Source organism: Mus pahari, chromosome 9 (assembly GCF_900095145.1).
Source record: "Mus pahari chromosome 9, PAHARI_EIJ_v1.1, whole genome shotgun sequence".
Taxonomy (NCBI): domain Eukaryota; kingdom Metazoa; phylum Chordata; class Mammalia; order Rodentia; family Muridae; genus Mus; species Mus pahari.
The window spans coordinates 83975304-83994627 of NC_034598.1; the positions used below are offsets into that span (position 1 = coordinate 83975304).

The 19324-nt window shown below is 42.0% G+C and overlaps 1 protein-coding gene across 2 annotated transcripts in view; it reads left to right on the top strand.

Moving 5' to 3' along the window:
• Window positions 1-12007, top strand: part of Apaf1 (apoptotic peptidase activating factor 1) — an 87264-nt gene extending 75257 nt beyond the window's left edge. Inside the window, exons 23-27 of one of the 2 annotated variants that reach the window (XM_021205503.2) lie at window positions 1184-1303; window positions 2570-2695; window positions 4949-5074; window positions 6463-6609; window positions 10081-12007. In XM_021205503.2, the coding sequence (XP_021061162.1) occupies window positions 1184-1303; window positions 2570-2695; window positions 4949-5074; window positions 6463-6609; window positions 10081-10227 (666 nt within the window). In that variant the 3' untranslated portion in view covers window positions 10228-12007. The remainder of the gene's footprint in view (window positions 1-1183; window positions 1304-2569; window positions 2696-4948; window positions 5075-6462; window positions 6610-10080) is intronic. The other variant, XM_029542239.1, reaches the window with a different exon arrangement.
• The last annotated feature ends 7317 nt before the right edge of the window (window positions 12008-19324 follow it).

A 19324-nucleotide genomic window follows, 5' to 3' on the forward strand; every position in this document is an offset into this window, starting at 1 on the left:
AACATTTGAAATGTAAATAAAGCAAATATCCAATAAGATAATAATAATAATAAATAGAGGACCAATCATATGAACGAAGGTAGGGCCTTCATATCCTGATCAACTCCCTTGTTACTTTGGGGATTTAGTTAGACCCTAAGAGTCTTGAGTGAATGATAGGTGCCTTTCTTGAACTGTCTGCCTGATCCTTTCTATCCCGTCCTCTGCAAAAAGCAGCCATTGCTCTTAACTGCTGAGCTCTCTTTCCCACCCCAACTTCTTTGAGCCATGGCCTCTACCAAATAGTGTTGAAGCCATCACTATTTTGAATTTCACAATACTTTTGCTTCAGTAGTTAATATCTTGGTGACAGATGTTTTTTTTTATATGTCTCATTTCTTAGGTCTATTCACGGTAGGCCCTTGTTTGATTCACATTTGCCTGACTTGGAAACATGTTTATTAAATTAATCAAAGTTAAGAATTTAAAAGCCGACAAACACTGTTGCTTTGATTTAGTAATGGACGTTCCGCATATTGACACGACATAGAAATTTCTGTTCACTGCTGTGTCTCAGCTGTTGGTGTTTGTTATTTTGTCCCAGTTGCTGGCACTGCTTCAATTCTTCCCTCTCTCTCACGTGGCTAAGAGTGTCTTCCCCGAGCCACATGTGAATTACAGTGCCTTCCGCTTCTTCTTGGACACTGAGACTCCGTTAAGGGCTATCTCCGACTTGGGCAGCTCAGAAGCCCCGTGACCCGTTGTCACACGTCTCTGGCTCACTGACCTTTTTGGGCGGGAGAACTGTTTTCCTGGCAACAGTCTGCAGCATTACCTGATGTGCAGGCTTGCAAATCTGCAGCTACATAATTGGGATAGTTTTCTCTGGAAAATTTAATCAGATGGTGAGCTCACTGGCATATTGTAGATTTTTTTTTCTATCTTGTGGTTTAATTAACTACTCTCTAAGCAACTGAAGAAAACAAATTTTATTTAGGAGGGAAGTGTTTTATTTTGCCCCCTCCCCCCGTATCAAGCTAATTAACTTCAACTTTTTCTCTTTGTGGAACACGGAGACAGTATTCTTTGTTCCTTCTCTGTTTGAAACACTGTGATGATAAAAGACTAGAGAATAGACTACATACTCTTTCCAGTGGGATGTTACTGGGGGAGGTTGTAACAGACTTATTTCTTTGATATTAAGGTATGGAATTGGCAGACAGAGGACTATGTATTTTTGCAAGCCCATCAGGAAACAGTAAAGGACTTCAGGCTCCTCAAAGATTCAAGATTGCTTTCTTGGTCATTTGATGGAACGGTGAAGGTAATTTGCATACCAGATTTAAAGAAAATGTTTTGTTGTTGTCTTTTAGACTATTTTGAAAATATCCTTTAGGTTTATTTATTTATTTATTTTTACTATGAGTATGGGTGTGTGACTTGCATGAATCTGTCTGTGGACCCTGTGTGTGTGTGTGTGTGTGTGTGTGTGGTTGGTGTCCTCAGAGGTCGGGAAAGAGCAAAGACCATCGGATCCTCTGGAACTGGAATTACAGATACTTTTGAGCGGGTGCTGAGAACTGAACCTAGGTTCTCTTGAAGAACAGTTAGTGATCTTAGTTCGTAGGCCGCCTTTCCAGACCCAAATACCAGATTTGAATGTATGTATGTATGTATACATGTATGTATGTATGCATATATGTATATGTATGTTATTTTGGAGCAGGGTCTCACTATATAACCCTGGTGGGTCTGGAACTTAATATGTAGATCAGGCTGGTCTTGAACTTACAGAGATCCACCTGCCTCCTGAGTTTCTGGGACTAAAGGCATGTGCACCACCATACCCAGCCCCCAGATTGTGCTTTTAGAGAAAACACTCTGATGTTGCAGTAATTAAAGCACAGCTTTAAAGCACATGAATGTTAAGTAATTAAATGAAAAAAATCAGTATTGTGCCTGTTTTCTATTCAGTGTGGTCACCTTCATCTGTTATATGTTTGTAAGCATTTATGATAAAGGAAGCTTAAGCGATCAGAATAGCTACTGTTCTAGAACTTGTTTTTTTGGGTATGTTTTGAAGCTTATTTTGTTCTTTTAAAACTTTTTATTTGTATGGGTGTTTTGCTTGCATGTATGTCTGTGCACCTCATGCATGTAGTACCCATGGAAGCCAAAATCATTGGATCTCCTAGAACTGGAGAGAGATGGTTGTGAGCCACCTTGTGTAGGTGCTGGAAACCAAACCTGGCTCCTCTGGGAAAGTGGCCAGTGCTCTCGACCGCTGAGCCGTTTTAGTCCCCTCTCACTGAGTCTTCTCTGTTCAAGGTGTCCTTCCTTCCCTTCTCCTCCCCTCTCCTTGTTTTATGATTCTAGGCATCAAACCTAGGGCTTTGCACACACTAAACAAGTATTCTACCAGTAAGTGACACCCCCATCCTGTTTTCTTGAAGTCCTAGGTAGCCCAGGTTATCTTGAACTTCTTGTCCCCCCGTTTCTGCTCCCCCTTATCTTGGGTGCTACAGTTGTGTTCCATCATGCATGATAAAAAATGTTCTTAAAAGTTTCACCTAACCTTTCCCCCCCTAAGGTGTGGAATGTCATTACCGGAAGAATAGAAAGAGACTTTACTTGTCACCAGGGCACAGTGCTTTCCTGTGCTATCTCTTCTGATGCGACCAAGTTTTCATCTACCTCTGCTGATAAGACTGCCAAGGTCAGTTAGTCACGTGAAGTGTCTATGTGTAAAACCCACAGTACTGGTTATTATTATGAGTCCAAACAATGTATAAGGCAGGATAGTCACAGACTTGGTTTACATGTCTGTATCGTGTGTTTTTAAGAATTTGTTTATTATCTTTGTGTGTATGTAACGGGGGGGGGGTACTTTCATGAGTCACTGTGCATGTGTACAGGCCAGAGGACAGCTGCTGGGAGTGGGGTTTGCGCCCACCTTGCCGAGGCAGGGCTTCTCATTGTTTCTGCTGCCTTTGCCTGCTGTGTGCTCCAGACCAGAGGCTTCCAGCTGGTTTTCCTGTCTCCAACCCCCCTGTCTTAGGGATACCGTAGCTGCAGATGCAGGCCACCACATGAGCCTTTTCCAGGCAGTTGGGTTGTCCGGCTGGTGAGGCTAGTGCTCCGACTGATCCACTCCTACATGTATCATATTTTAGGATGTGCAGCACTAAGAATTTCACTCCATCAGATCTTACTTGATCACATCATAGGTGTCATTGTTCCTGCAGTATATAGAAGTATATAGCTGTCATTGTTCCTGCAGTATATAGAAGTATATAGGTGTCATTGTCCCTGCAGTATAGAGGAGTATCTAGGTGTCATTGTCCCTGCAGTATAGAGGTGAATGTAGGTGTCATTGTCCCTACATATACAGAAACTGAAGCTAGAGGACCGTGAGCTGTCCTAGGTCACATACTATTGGAGGATGCCCGTTAGTTAGCACTCACTTGCTGTTTAAATGAATAATGTTTAGTAATTCTGATTCTTCCTTATGGGAGAATTAAGAAATGATTCTTAAATTTCTCAAATTCTTAATTCCTTAATTCTTAAAGTATTTTTAAAAAAGGAAAAGATTACTTTTTATTTATTACTACTCAGATTGAATTTCTGGTGTACATTATATGCAATAAAAGCAACCAACAGGGATGCGAGCAGACAGTCTTTACTCGGTATGAGTGGACACCTCTGAAGTGCTTCTGGCTTGGGGACTCTCAGCACTGCATTGCCTTCTCTGTCCCTCCATCCTTGTTAATGGCATTGTTACCTAGCTGTCTTTGGAGCTTTTGTTCATGGCTCAGTGCTTTAGTTCCATCTGCTCATCCTTGTTCCCAAAGGCCACGCCCACTGACTGGTAGGCACCTCCTTCACTTTATCCTCCCTGCAACCACTTAGGGCTGCTTGAAACCCCCAGCACGTGCTGCTGTGTGAACGAGCGGAGCGAGCGAGCGAGCGAGCGAGCGAGCGAGCTCTATGACCCATCACTGCCTTTCTTTTCAGCCATTCCCTGTTTCTGCCTGTCCTCACTGCCATCTTAGACCTGGTTGGCTCAGTGGTCAGTGAAGCCTTTCCCGACTCTCAGGCCGAGTTAGCTGCTCTGCCTTCAGAGCTTTCGTGACGTTTTATTTGTGCTCTTTGGAGCATTTCAGGTGCTCACCAAGTATTCCTGAGCCTACTTTCTAGATTAACTGTAAATGTCAAGGAAAGGAGGGACTATGTCTACTTCGTCTCACACTGTAAGTTCTTAGTTGGGAGTGCCTGGAACATGGTCATTTTCAGCGGGGCCTGGCTGAATGATAATAACAGAACGACAGAGAGAATATTGGGGGCATGGGGGGAAGACAGCAAGCCAGGTCTGGTAGTTCAGTGCTTTTGAGACCAGAAGATCTCTGTGAGCTCAAAGCCAGCCTGGGCCCTGTCTCCCCTCTCTCTCCCCCCTTTCCCACCAAAAGATAGCATTTGTCCAGCAATAATATTGTAGGGCAGTGTGGTGACTAGCCTTTAAAGAGCTTTGCCTGTGTGTTATGTCCTGTGCCAGCATTTGGTCCTTTGTAATCTCATTTAATCATCACATCATGGGAATCATTTTACAAGTGCAGAAACTGAAGTTAGAGAGACTGAGCTGTTGGAGGTCACAAGGATTCAGTAGGGTGGACCATCTGCCTCACCCCTAAGCTGTTCTTAACTGATTCTCTGTTCCTCCTTTTAAACATTAGTATGAAGGTAAGAAAGCTAACTCTGGTCCTTGAGCTACATTTAACTTGAGTAATTAATTAAAGGGAAATCCCAAAGTTGACAAGGTTGCAGGTTAGAGACTGGGCATCTTGTGAAAGCTTACACCACCAAAGGTTTTCACTTGCAAGTGAATGCCTTTTTGTCTGTGTAGCACCAGGGCAGGCCTTAGAGACGTTTAGAGTGTATTGACCATCCCTAAACAATCCTAATTGCCTTGCAGATCTGGAGTTTTGACCTCCTTTCCCCTCTTCATGAGCTAAAGGGCCATAATGGCTGTGTCCGCTGCTCTGCCTTCTCGATGGATGGCATCCTGTTGGCAACTGGAGATGACAATGGAGAAATCAGGGTAGGGTGTGTGCTGACTGAGGTAGCATTTCCCTTTTAGCTTGTGGGGACATTCTTCCCCACACTCAGGTTGGTCACTTGATGGGTTTTGAAGGAAAGTCTTGCAGTATAGCTTAGATTGGCCTTAACTCACACTCATCCTTGCTTGACCTGACTCCAGATCTTCCTGTTTTAGCTGGGATTATAGCAGCTTAACCCTGGAGACCTCTTTTAATGGGAGGAATGCACAGGTCCTGGGGTTTTGGTTGGATGGAACATTCTTTGCTCTGTTTCTTGTGCACATTGTATTCATAGCTACCTCATTCACCCCAGGAAAGATTGCATTTTACAGTTAGATACATCAGGTGCTGTGTTGGTGCACACATTTAGTCCTAACACTCTGAAGGCAGAGGCAGGTGCATCTCTGATTTTGAAGCCAGCCTGGTCCACATAAAATGAGTTCCAGGCCAGCCAGGGCTAGTAAGATCTGTCTCAAAAAAAAATAAAAAAATAAAAAAAAAAAATAAAAAGTGTTAGGTAGATATTTTATACTTATGTGAGTAGATATTTATATTTGGTTCTCTGCTGTTAGTTTGTGAATGATTTGTATTAATTATTTTGTAAACCACTGGGTCATAAATGAATTGCAAATTCTACTTTTTCTCATTGTTTAAAGTAGAGATCTTTTTAGTCAGCATTTCTTCTTGGGTTTGTTACAGTCCTCTTTGGACTGAGGCTTACACTATACCTGGATATTTGAGGGGTGTCTGATCTCCTGGCATTGGAATTGTAGATGGTTGTGAGCTACTAGGTGGGTGCTGGGAATTGAACCTGGGTCCTCTGGAAGAGCATCTGTACTTTTAATTGCTGAGCCATCTCTGCAGCCTTGGTAAGCAGTGTTTTTGAGGAGAGTATTTTTATTTCTGGTGGTGGGTTTCTTGTTTTTGTTTGCTTTGAAGTGGAGGCATTCAAGCTGGCAGAAGAGTAGGTATGAAATGGAGAGGAATATGAGAGTTTGGACTTGCAGGAGTAGAGATTCTGTTGGGTTTTTACAGGAATAGCACTATAATTTTTGATCTGTCTTATTCACATATTGCATAGAATTTCAATGATAGCCCCCCTTTACTTTTTAGTTTTTGAATACAGGGCCTCATCATATTATTTGTCATTTGAACTCAAACTCTTTCTGCGTCAGCCTCCTGAGCAGCAGAAATCGGGCGTGTGCCACCATGCCTGAGCTTCTCTCTCAATTCTTTGGAAACTGATAGCATTCTGCTCTAGCACATCATTCTTTTTGTTCTTAAAGAAAGATTTCCAGATCTATCACAGATGATGTGTATGTATGCTTTGAAACCTGTAAACCTCAAGGGTTATTACCTTGTTAATGAATGATGCATTATGTTTATGCAGATATGGAATGTGTCAGATGGCCAGCTTCTTCATCTGTGTGCTCCCATCTCGGTGGAGGAAGGAACTGCTACCCACGGCGGCTGGGTAACGGATGTGTGCTTCTCTCCCGACAGTAAAACGCTTGTCTCTGCTGGAGGATATCTCAAGGTAGGAGTCGGCATCATAGCTAAGTGGTTCTCACGTCCTGTTCTTCAGTTGGGTTTCCTATAGCCTGGCAGAGTAGAAGAGGCGTTGTTGTCACCCCGACTTGGCAGTGGTGACGCTGACATCTGCAAGGCTACTTTGTCTAGGTCTCAGAGTCTTCGGTAATGGCGGTAGCCATGTGAGAGCTCTCTTCTTCCAGCTCTCTTTCTCTCACTACACGACCCATCTTCATCTATCATGGCACTCACTAGTAAATATTTTGGTTGGAATTATTTAGAAAATGTATTTGTGGATTTTTATTTCTTGATAGTAATAGTACCAGCAAATTAATTTATAATCTGCAGAGTTTTATTTCTGTCAGCCCACTAATCAGCTTTATGGTGCTAAAGTTTTACTACCTTTGGGTTGTAGCAAAAGTGATTTTCATGACGGTTAGAACTTCCCTAAAACGTTGTAATTCGTAACTATGAGATCCAAGTCTCACAGCAGGTCTTGTGCTTCTTCAGTTGTCTCTAATAAGCTGGCTTCTGCATACTCAGTAGTGACTGCGAGGCCAAGGCTTACACATGTTATCGGACACCAGGGTCATTTATTGGCCCATTTATCCATTCAGCAAGGTGGCGTTTAGTGCCTGTTGTGTGCTGTTGGCACATATTTAAGGCTTGTTCCTTCCCAGTGGTGGCTAATGTTCCATACAGGAAACAAATGGGAAATAGAGTCCTTAAGGAGTGGGAGGAGCCTGAGAGAAGTTTGCAAGAGCAAAGTGGAGGCACAGTGGAGAGCAAGGGACAGGTCGCTTGTGAAAGGGGTGAGAAGGATGCCATCCATTATGCTGGCCACTTGGGCATGCCGTAAGCTTTGTCACTTACAAAGATCCCATAAGATTTCGTGAGTTGGCTGACGTTTACTGAAAACAGTCTGGTGAAGATGGTTCTCATTATCTCACAATGTGGATGCTCAGCTGTGTTTGAGTGGAGTCTTTGGTTATGGGGGTCCCACATTATTGCAGTTTTATTCAACATAAATATCCAGCTTATAAAAGATAAGTGAGGGAGTGTTTTTAATGTGTGAAATGATACCTCTACAGCCTGCATTGGAAATAAAAGTCTCATAATGTTGTATTAATGTATACCATTTGGGGCACACTTTCGTTTAGTCATCAAGAGTTCCTGGACTATTAGTGCCTCTTGTCCCCTATTAGTGTAAAGATAAAAACTCTGAGCTCTGAGGATGGTGCTTAGAGGAGAGATGCTGTTGTCTTTGTGTTAGACGCTGAAAGTCCTTTGCTGCTAACAGATTAACTGCCCAGCTATGACACCGAGCTTTTGTATTCTCTGGGCTCTGTAGAATGCCCCATATAATGCTCTGGCTTTTAAGATATTATGAAGATCAAGAGCAGCTTTTCAGAGTTCTTGGCAAACCTTGAAATAACGTAGCAGGATGGATCTGCTACGGCACTGTAAAGGCTGTGTCTTGAGGCTGGAAGAAGCTATCGGCTATATGTGTAGTCTGTGTATGAAGTGACAATCAGTGTTTTGCCTTCTGGTTTGATTACTAGCATAGTTAAACTAATTATGTTAGAACCCAGCCTGCATCTACCCACCATGCTAATGAGACCATCCAAAGGCTCAGAACAAATTAGGAATAAGGAGAAACAGCAGCTGGAGTGGCCAAGAAATTGGGCCTTTTGGGTCTGTTTACTTTAAAGTTGGAGCACTGTAAGTTGAGTGCCTACAAGATAAAATAGGTGTCTACTAGCTAAAATGTTCTTACCTTTCAAAATTACTATAAATGAAAACACATTATCACTTAGACTGCTGGAATGACAAGCTAATAATAACTCATACACCTGAAGGCAAAGGCAGATTTAGCTGTGGAACACATAGTCATAATGAAGGCATTTTTATACTCAGAGGCAGAAGAACACTGTCATGATGGAGGAGTGGGTCTGGGGACAGACTGCCCGAGTTCAGATCCCAGCTCTGCCACTCACTAGGTTTACCTCTGTTTGCCTTAGTGATTTTGTCTACAAGATAGGAGTAAGGGTAATAGTATAGATAGTATTTATATACATTTTGTTTCTAGGCATGCTTGGGCTTCTTCTGCTATCAGCATCAGATATTCTTGTGTGTTACAGCTGATAGACTTGCTCTGATGTATCATTATTGCATTAAGTGCCCAGTTTACGTAAGGATCGGGCTTGGAGTTTCACATTTCGTGATTTAGGATAAATCTCTGATAGCATGTATGTACAGCTGCAGAATCATTGAGTAATTCATTACCCTGAAAACCCTGGGTTAGCTGCTATTATGAAACCGTGTACTTCCAGTCCATACTGTTCCAGTGGCTACTGTAGTGTTTCCAGGTAAAGCAGTCCTTTTTAATGGTGTGCATGCGTGCATGTGTGTGTGTGTGTGTGTGTGTGTGTGTGTTGGGGAAACTGCATTTGAGAGTGGAAACTGTTCCACTTTTGCTATCCACTTCCACTGTCCCCTGAGTCTTGATTCTCTCTGGAGCCCAGGTTCCCTAAAGTGAGGCACTTGGGTATACAGGAGATGAACTCCCCAAGCCTTAGTCTCTGAAAGTGAGTGCTGTCTCCTCGGGCTGGCCGTGGTCTTCTGCTTTCGGTTAGAGTGCAGTTTCGGGAGGTGCGTGCTGCGTTAGTGAGCTTTACCAAACTCGGTGCTATATATGCTTTACCAGGTTCTACTACAAAGGGCACAGACAAATGCGAAGCCTAGGCCCGTGGGCAAGGCTCCGTTGTGGCAGGCCAGGCTTTGTCCCGAGCACATCTGTGAGCACACTGGTCTGGCTGTGATGCTCAGGCTCTTGGCGCGCTGTACACCTTTTTAAACCACGTTTACATGCTTTGTCTCTTGCCCTCAGTTTAGCTCTGAGGCAGGACAGTAAGTTTTGTGAACACCATTTGATAAAAGCCGTGTTAGACTCTTGATGGATTCAGTGATGGAAAGGGAAGGATGTGGTCGCAGCACCTGCTTCATTTGATGTGATCAGCATTCAGCATAGATTGTCACATAAATAGCCTATGTCACTCCTGATGAAAGAGCTTCCCTGGGAAGACCGTTGTCTTTCTTTGTACTGTGAAGAGTCTGGGCATCTGCAGGAGAACTGTCCCTGGCTATAGAGGGTGTCTTTAGTGATGAGAAGCAGTCATGTGCCCACTCTATGGAGAAGACCCTCCACAGTGCTCTCCGTGTAACCAGCTCTCTGGTGGCTGTTTCTCCGGAATGCCTTGCAGTGGCCCTGCAGACTTGGCCGTGAGGTCATTACCAGGGCTAATCAACAAGGCTGAACCACCGGTACCATCATCAGCAGGAATCCTGCTCAGGTGTCATTCCTGCTTACTGCTCGGCTTAAGAATCAGGAATAGTCACTAAAGGATGAAGCTGGCTTTACAAATTACCATGCAGTGGGATTACCAGTCTAACAAAAGTTCTCCTTTTCTCTCAACAGTGGTGGAATGTTGCCACTGGGGAATCCTCACAGACCTTCTACACAAATGGAACAAACCTCAAGAAAATCCACGTGTCCCCTGACTTCAGAACCTATGTGACTGTCGATAATCTTGGTATTTTATATATTTTACAGGTTTTAGAGTAAAATGGCTAAACATTAATGTAGTTCAGCTCCTTAAGTCTGAATTGGAAAAAAAAAATAGAAACTCTGTATATCAACTTTTTATAAAGCTGTGAATTGTACTGCAGTATTGCAAACATTACAAAAGTGTTTACAGCTGGGTCAGTGCTGTGTATAGCTGGATGAATCATAGTATATCTCCACAAATGAACATACTTTTACTCTATTTTTTTAAATATAGTCATCATCGTTATTAACAGTTTGTCCTTAACATGCAAATGAAATGTAAATATGTACCTTGTTACGTTATTGGTAAATTCCTTGATGCATTCAAATTGGTTGGCAAAATTAGTGAGAATCGTTTGAAGGCATTCTATAGGTTGATGCTGTCATTATACAGGCTGTGTCGCAAGGTAACAGTGGTCAGTTTTCTGAACCACACTTACCCCCAGGAGGTATGGTTTTCCAAATAAATCATGTTGCTTATTTACACTCTTTAAATTTGCTTTAAGATATTGTGTCATGGTGTGCAGTCTGCAACATTTCTTTTGATAACTCAGTGAGTGTTGGTTTTCAACAGTTCTTTCTCTGAGCTAGTCATGTGTTAGGGAGATTTCTCTCTGTAGCAGATGATAGCTCTGTGTTTAGCTGGACTCTGGTTGTCAGTGTCTTTGAACTGGGCACCAACCACCTTGCACTCTCTCCGTTGTTTTGTCTTTAAAGACAGGGTTTATGTAGTCCTGGCTCTCTTGGCACTCAACATGTACACCAGGCTAGCCTTGAACTCAGAGATCGGCCTGCCTCTCTACCTCCTGAGTTCTGGGATTGAAGGCGTGTGCCAACACCAACTGTCTCTCTTAGTTTTATGCTTACTACTTGACTGAGCTTGACCTCTTTTAACTTCTCCATGGTTAGGTGTTAGTAAGCCAATGACGTGCACAGTAGTAACACATACTTCCCCTTTTACCTGTACATCACCAGTGCTGTTCTCTTTATGACTTTCAAGAGTCGTTCCCCCAACCTCCTGATTGCCCATGTCTTCCTGGGAAATGAGAGCTCATTGTATTATGCAGTGATTGTGATCCTCCTGCATCAGACTCCTAAGTAGCTAGTAGGGGTGTCTTTTGATGCAGAAAAAGCTTTGCAACACCAATATCTAGTTTTGTTTTCAATCTTCTTTTAGGATCTATAATTGAAGCTTAAGTTTAATCACTGTTCTCTGAACTATTGCTAAGGACAATAGAGATAAATTAGTAGTAGATGTAGTTTTCATAGAAAATAAACAATGAAATACCTTCATTTTGCAGTAGGAATTAATGTGTCCCAGCATTAACAGTTGACAGTCAGTGAAGCTGTTTCTGTTGTTGCTGCATACTGCCAGCTGTGGTGTGGGCAGGGGGAGTGAGGCGCACCCGTGTTTTCCATTTACTTCTTTATGGTGCTGAAGATTGAAACCAGATCCTTGCGCACACTAGACGGGCACTCCACCATTGGGTACATGACCAGCCCTTAGGTGGATTTTAGGTTAGCTATCCCCACAGGGCATTTTTAGGAGCTGTAAATAGGTGAACAAAATCTTGTATAGGGTTAAGGAAGTTTTTTTTTTTTTTTTTTTTTTAACCTTTTTTGTTTGTTAGATTGAGGAACTCCTTTACATACTTACTGTGATTTAAGCCAATGTGATATGTGAAAAATCTCAGTTTTATAAAGCAAATATTTGAAGAAGTATGTCTTGCTCAGAACTTGCTGAGAATAAACCAAGCTTTGATTTTCAGATAACATTAGTGGCTTATCTGTTCTGTAGCTGGGCTACTGAAGTGAAACAGTAAGCATCAGTTTTTAAAGTCTTGGTTGGTCTTTAGTCTTCAAGTGGAGAGAAAGACACAGTAACTCCAAGGAGAAGGCTGTGGCTCACACTGCAGCTCTCAAGGCTGACCTCAAAGGCCTGGCCTGGGCCCTGGTGGCCTGGATGACCACTTGCGGCCCTTTCCTTGCTGAACTTTGTATATGTGAAGATGGTTTTGTATCATGTTTTATGTACTTTGAAGACTTTTTTGTATTTATAATTTACGTGTGTTATTATTATTTTTGCCTTGGAATACTGTTTATTAAACATGAATTTTAAAAATAAAAATTCCTGAAATTTTTGGAAAACCATTTTGGTTTCAGGCTCCTTCCTTGCCTTTTTCCCTGCTGTGAGGAGACTGCTAATAGCCTTCAGGAGTGGGCTGGGGAGATGGGATGAGTCTTTATAAACTTGAGGGGTAGCCAGGTGGTGGTGGTGCACGCCTTTAATCCCAGTACTCAGGGCAGAGGCAGGCGGATTTCTGAGTTAGAGGCCAGCCTGGTCTACAGAGTGAGTTTAGGACAACCAGGGTTACATGGAGAAACCCTGTCTTGAAAAAACCCAAAAATAAAAAACAAACAATCAAAAAAAAAAAAAAAACCCATGAGGAATTTTGTTGGATTCTCAGAACCCACACAAAACAGCCTCTGATTTCAGCACTGGAAAGGCAGAGACAGGGGATCCCTAGGATTTGCTGACCAGCCAGTGTCGCTGACTTGATGGACTCCAGGTTGACAGAGACGGTGGTCTCCAAAAATAAGGTAAGTGCAATCAGGAATGACACCTGATACTGTCCTCAGGCCTCCTCATACACTTGGACATACCTACATGTGAACTTACACACACACAAACACACACACACACACACACACACACACACACCCACCCTCCTGCTTGGTGACCATGAATGGCTTTAGTTAGTTTGTGTCTTTCTGGAGATGTGTCTATTTTTCCGCCAATTTTAAGAGAACTTTGCTGGATAAAGCGGTCTTGGTTGGAAGGATTTTTGCCTTTTGTTTGTTTGTTTGTTTTTTTGAGAGGAGATATTTCTTTGTTCTTTCAACATCTTTAACATGTGGAAGAGAGGTTCTTGTGAGGTCGCGTCTATTTAGAGTTCTGAGCAGCTTTTGTGCTCCAACGTCATTTCTTTCCTTAGGTTTGGGGAATTTTATATATTCATTCTTAGGTCGGTCTCTTCATATTCTAGAGTTCTTGGAAATTGTGGTCATGTTTGCTTATTATGTTACAGTGTTATTGTGTGTATTGCTGTACATGGTGCTGTGTTATATGAGGACATTTTAATACAAGTATCCAATGTGTGTTGAGCATTCACTGCAGACCCTTGCTCTTCCCTTCGCCACCTCTGTTCTCTCATATTGGTCCCCTTCATCCTTTTAGGAGATTTCTCTTCTAGAACTTCCATGCCATTTATGGATTTGCTACATAAACGATTTTAGATCTACCTGTCTGTTTATATATCTATATATACATATATGTGTAAATATATAGCACATTAAATATATTTACTATCTATATACCTACATATATAATATCTCTCTCTATAAAATATAGATACCACAATGCTCTCAGGACATACGATTGTCCTGAGACTGACTTAATTCTCTTAGTGTGATTATTTCCAGGTGCATTGATTTTTCTATAAACATAGTTTCCTTCTTTGGTGCTGTGAAGAACTCCATTGTGTATATACATAGCCACATTTTCTTTATCTACTTCATTTTTGGACATCTAGTTTGATCCATAAGCTACCTACTGCTTTAGTTTTTAGAGAATCTTCCATAGTGGTTGGTTTAGTTTACATCCCCCAGCTGTGTATAAAGTTCCCTTTGCTCACATTCTCAGCAGAATTTGTTGTTTTTTTGTTTTGTTTGAGACTAAGGGTCTTGCCATGTAGCCCTGGAACTCCCTGTGTAGTCTTAAGCTGATCTTGAGCTCACAGAGGTTTACCTGCCTCATTACCAAATGCTGGAATTAAAGGCGTGCACCACCACACCTGGTGTGTTGGTTAGGATTTCTTAATAACCGTCACTCTGACTGGGGACGAGACAGAATCTCATTGTAACTCAAAAAATCCTCTTTCTCTGATGGCTGGTGAGGCTGTGTCACCGGTTTAAAGGTGGTACCTGGGAGAGTGGAGCCAATAAATGAGGCAAGCTGAAGTGTAATAGGTAACTTTATTCAGAGCATCCGACAGTTTATACTCTGGGGGGTAAGAAAGGTCACTTGAGTGAACTGAATAATCACACGGACAAGCCACATGTGGCAAGAATAGGAGGCACATGATACCAACAGCCAGTTGTAATGAATAATCTGAGGAAAACTCGGTCCTATCCGATACACCTGGGAGGGGCACGAGAGCACATCTCAAGAACAGTTTCGTGTGTTTGAGGAAACCGAGGTCACAGGATCCTTTCTTGTTTTCTTGGAGTTTCCTCACAATTCTCACACGACTCCTTTCTGGGATGGCGTTTTAACAAGGTTGACCATTTTTATGTGCGTATTGGTTACTTATATTTCATTCTTTGAAACCTGTTCATTTCATTAGCTTGTTTACTTCTCTCTTTATTTTAAGGCAGCTGCGAATGGGAATTATTCCATGGTCTCTTTCTCGTGTTCACGTCTCATGAATGTTCGTTATTGGTGTAGAGGAAAGCTACTAATCTTTGTGTTGATCTTGTATTATTTCACTTCGCTGAAGGTGTTTATTAGATGTAAGAGTTTTCTGGTGAAATTTCATCGCCAAATAAGAATGCTTTGACTTCGTTTCTCATTTATACCCCCTTTTCTTTTCTTTTTTTTGTCTTATTGCTCTTTTTGTCTTATTGAAGACTTCAAGCACCACAGTGAATTAGTGAAAGTGGACACCCTTGTTCAGTTCCTGATTTTGTTAGATATATAGTGAATTTTCTCCCATACAATATAATGTAAGTGACATGTTTTATTGTGTTGAGACTTGGTTCCTCTACTCCTACTCTGTCATTAATTCTTTTTTGTTTTGTTTTGTTTTGTTTTGTTTTTCTAGACAGGGTTTCTCTGTATAGCCCTGGCTGTCCTGGAACTCACTTTGTAGACCAGGCTGGCCTTAAACTCAGAAATCCTCCTGCTTCTGCCTCCCAAGTGCTAGGATTAAAGGCGTGTGCCACCACTGCCTGGCTCATTTATTCTTATTATGAAGAAAGATCTGGGCTTTTATCAAATGCCTTTTCTGAGTATATTGAGATGATTGTATGATTTTTGCCTTTCTTACCCCCACTTTGTGTCTCCCTTAAAAATACTTTATTATTTTGACTTTTTTTTTTAAATTAGGTGTTTGTTCTTTGACAGTTTCAAATGTGTGTGTATATGTATTCTGATCTTTCTTTCTTTCTTTCTTTCTTTCCATCTTTTGGGTTTTTTTTTCCCTAGGCAGGGTTTCTCTGTGTAACCCTGGCTGTTCTGGAACTCACTCTGTAGACCAGACTAGCCTACAACTTAGAGATCTGCCTCTCTCTGCTTTCCAAGCGCTGGGATCCACCTAGCTTTACCTTTTTTAAAAAAAATCTCCCTTCTTCCTCTCTCACCCGCATCCTTACGAATAACCTTTCTCACATTCATGTCTTTTCATACAATTTTGTGACCAGGGCCATCTGTTGACAGGTTCCTTATTGTGTGACCTGTTTTTTTTTTTTTTTTTTTTTTTCCCTCTTGAGTCTTTCTCTTTTTGACATTATTCTTCCTTAGTCTCTCTTTTTTCAGTGGTATTTGACCCTGTTAGCCATTCTGCAGTCTGGAACTCTGTCTTTGACTCTCTTACATTTATTCTCTGTCCCTGGTAGATACCTCTTTCTCTGTTTTCCCCTAAACAATGGTGGTATTAAGGACTTTCCTATTGTGCGAGCTTTCCTTTGGTATCTTCATTTTGTTTCTGAGATTTCAAATGCATATCACAAAATTACCAGAAATGATGGAATTGCTGTCAGTGATCTTAATATGTTTAAAGACCAAACACTGATCATTAGAACAATGACATGTGTTTCCTTGGCATTCTTATTGCTGGAGTCCTAAATGGCACCCAGAAACTGATTTTCAGATAATTTATATAGTTAATAGTCCACACTCCCAAGAAAACATTTTAAATCATATCTTAAAAAAAAAACTTGCTGGGCAGTGGTGACACATGCCTTTAATCCCAGCACTTGGGAGGCAGAGGTAGGGGGATTTCTGAGTTTGAGGCCAGCCTGGTCTACAGAGTGAGTTCCAGGACAGCCAGGGCTACACAGAGAAACCCTGTCTTGAAAAAAATAAACCCCAAACCAAAAATTCTTAAGGAGAATCATTGTCTGCTTGGTCATATTAGTGAATTATGAAACCATTTTCTGTATTAATTAAAAATTTTTTAATACTTCATGTACTATATAATAAACCAATAATACTTTAGTCAAAAAAGAATACAGTCTTGGGAACAATTATAACTTATGCTTAGATAAGTTTGCTTTGCAAAAGTTGTGGTAGGATATCTCCTTATTCCAACCAGATAGTCAAAACCTTAAATATCCTAATCTCCTGTGAGCCCACCCAAAGTACTTTACAATTTTTAAAAAAGTCTTTGAGTATTTCATACACACAATGTTTTACTCAAATCTGCTCCCAGAATCCCCCTACCATGTCCCTCTCCTAACTTAATCTACATTTTTTTTTTATCTTTTTGCAACAGGGTCTCCCTGTGTCATCCTGACTATTTTGGATCTTGCTCTGTAGAGCAGGGTAGCCTCGAATTCACAGAGATCTGCCTGTTTCTGCCTCCCAAGTTCTGAGATTTAAGGCATGTGCCACTATGACCAGCTTTATGCACTTGTTTTTAAAAGGCCACCTAGTCTAGCTAGGTGCATGGGTATAAGTCATGCTCGAGAACATAGGCAACTTACTGGGGGCCATGTTCCAGAGAAAACCTGACCCTCCTTCACTCAGCAGCAGTCAACTGCTAACAGCACTTCAGCAAGGGGTGAGGTGCCGTGGGCCCCACTTCCAGCCATGCTAGGGTCTTGACTGTCTTGGTCTTATGAAGGTCTTGTGCATGCAACCACAGCTGTTGGTAATTCCTGTGTGCAAATGCACAGTCACGTCCAGCGATTCTCTTCAACCTCTGGCTCTTACAATCTTTCCGTCACTTTCCCATGATCTCTGAGTCTTGTGGGTAGTGAGCGTGATGTATATGTCCCACTTAGGGACCAGCACTCGATAGTCTTTATATTAACCACCAACCCCTGCCAAAAGGAGCTTGGCTGATGAGATGGGGGTTGAGAGCTGCGCTCATCTGTGGATATAAAGATAAGGTTTTAGAAAATGGTTTGATTCACTTAGAAAAATAATAGTAGGTTCCGTCTACCTAGCCAAGGGTTCTTCGCTCAGTTAACAGTACCAAATGTGCCTTGTGGATGAGATCTTAGACCCAGCTAGAAAGCAGCTGGTACTCCTACAGCTTTTCATGTCACTATGGTACCAATGGCTGGCATGTCAGAGCAGTAGTTATGTCATCATTACTATAGCTTGTAGTCCACAACTTGGTGAGACTGACCTCCCCCCTGCCCAGCAACCTCCTGGTTCTGTAAACTCTTACCTGTAGGGAGGAAACTTCCAGGTCACTGCCAGCTTGATTTCTTTTTTCATGACTCAAGTATGTGGTCTTAGTGTAAAGTCCTGGTAAGTTTCCAAGAACAATGTTTATAGCCATACTGTGTGGGCAATCTATGGGGTTCCCTTGACCAACAACTCCAGGGGAAGTTGCACACCCTGGTGCTGGACATTTTAATTGATAACCTGTGACATCTGTAAGAGGCATTATCCCAGCCGGGCGTGGTGGCGCACGCCTTTAATCCCAGCACTGGGAGGCAGAGGCAGGTGGATTTCTGAGTTCGAGGCCAGCCTGGTCTACAAAGTGAGTTCCAGGACAGCCAGGGCTATACAGAGAAACCCTGTATCCAAAAACCAAAAAAAAAAAAAAAAGGCATTATCCCCCCATCTATCTCTCCCTGTCTCCCCTCTGACCTTTCAAAGCTAGGATCTACATAGGAGAGAGAACATATGGTGTTTGTCTTTCTGGGTCTGGGTTGCCAGTCTCGGAATGATTATTTCCAGCTCCATGTACCTGTGAGCTTAGTAATTTCATTTTTCTTTATATTGAATAAAATTCTAGTCTACAGATGAAGAGATGGTGGTTATAAACTCCTCTTGCTCTTGCAGAAGACCTGTGTTTGATTCCCAGCACTTAAGAGTTCAGGGGACCTGGTGCTCTCTTCTGAGTTCCACGGGCACCAGGCATACATCCGACGCACAGACTTACATGCAGATAAAACACTCATATGCATAAGATGAAAATTTAAGATGTGAAAATGAAAAAAAACATCAAATTCCCCTGTGGGTGTGTACGAACTCCATTTTCATGCTCCGTCTATCAGTTGCTGAGTATCTAGGCTGCTCCCATTTCCTGGTTATTGTGAATAAAGCAGAAATGAATGTGGCTTAGCTAGTAGCTCTGTTGTAGGATATAGAACCCGTTGGATGTTGGATATATGCCCAGAAGTGGTAAATCTGGGTCATGTGGAAGTCTATTTATAGTTTTCTGAGAAGCCCCGCATTGATTTCCTGAGCGGCTGTCTCAGTTTGCACCTTCACTAGCAGTGGACGAGAACCTTCCTTCCCCCAATCCCCACTAGCATCTGTTCCTATTTGTTTTTCTTGAACTTAGCTCTTCTGGCTGAGGTGAGAGGAACTCTCCATGTAGTTTAGATTTGCATGTCCCTGATGTCTGAGGATGCTGAACATTTAAAAAAACGATTTCTTAGCCATTTTCCTGTTCTGTAGGTTGTTGAGATTGTTGAGATACTTTCAAGGACCAGGGGCTCTCACATCACCCTCAGCAGAGAAATAAAGGTAAAATTCCTTACAGAGGGATATGAAAGACCAAACTTACGTCTAAAAGAGCTGGGCCTAAGAATTTGAAATCTTAGGCATTTCTGCTGTCTGAGTCTTCAAAGGAAGTTCTGAAACAGTTTAGCAATTGTAGGAGCCTAGAGGGTTTGGACATTTGTGCAAGGGTTATACCACATTCATAGAAGTCCATTTTAGGAACTCAACCTGTTGTTATCCATAGATTAGAGGTATGGGCTCTTGGCTATTGTTTTAGTCAGGGTTTCTATTCCTGCACAAACATCATGACCAAGAAGCAAGTTGGGGAGGAAAGGGTTTATTCGGCTTACATTTCCATACTGTTGTTGA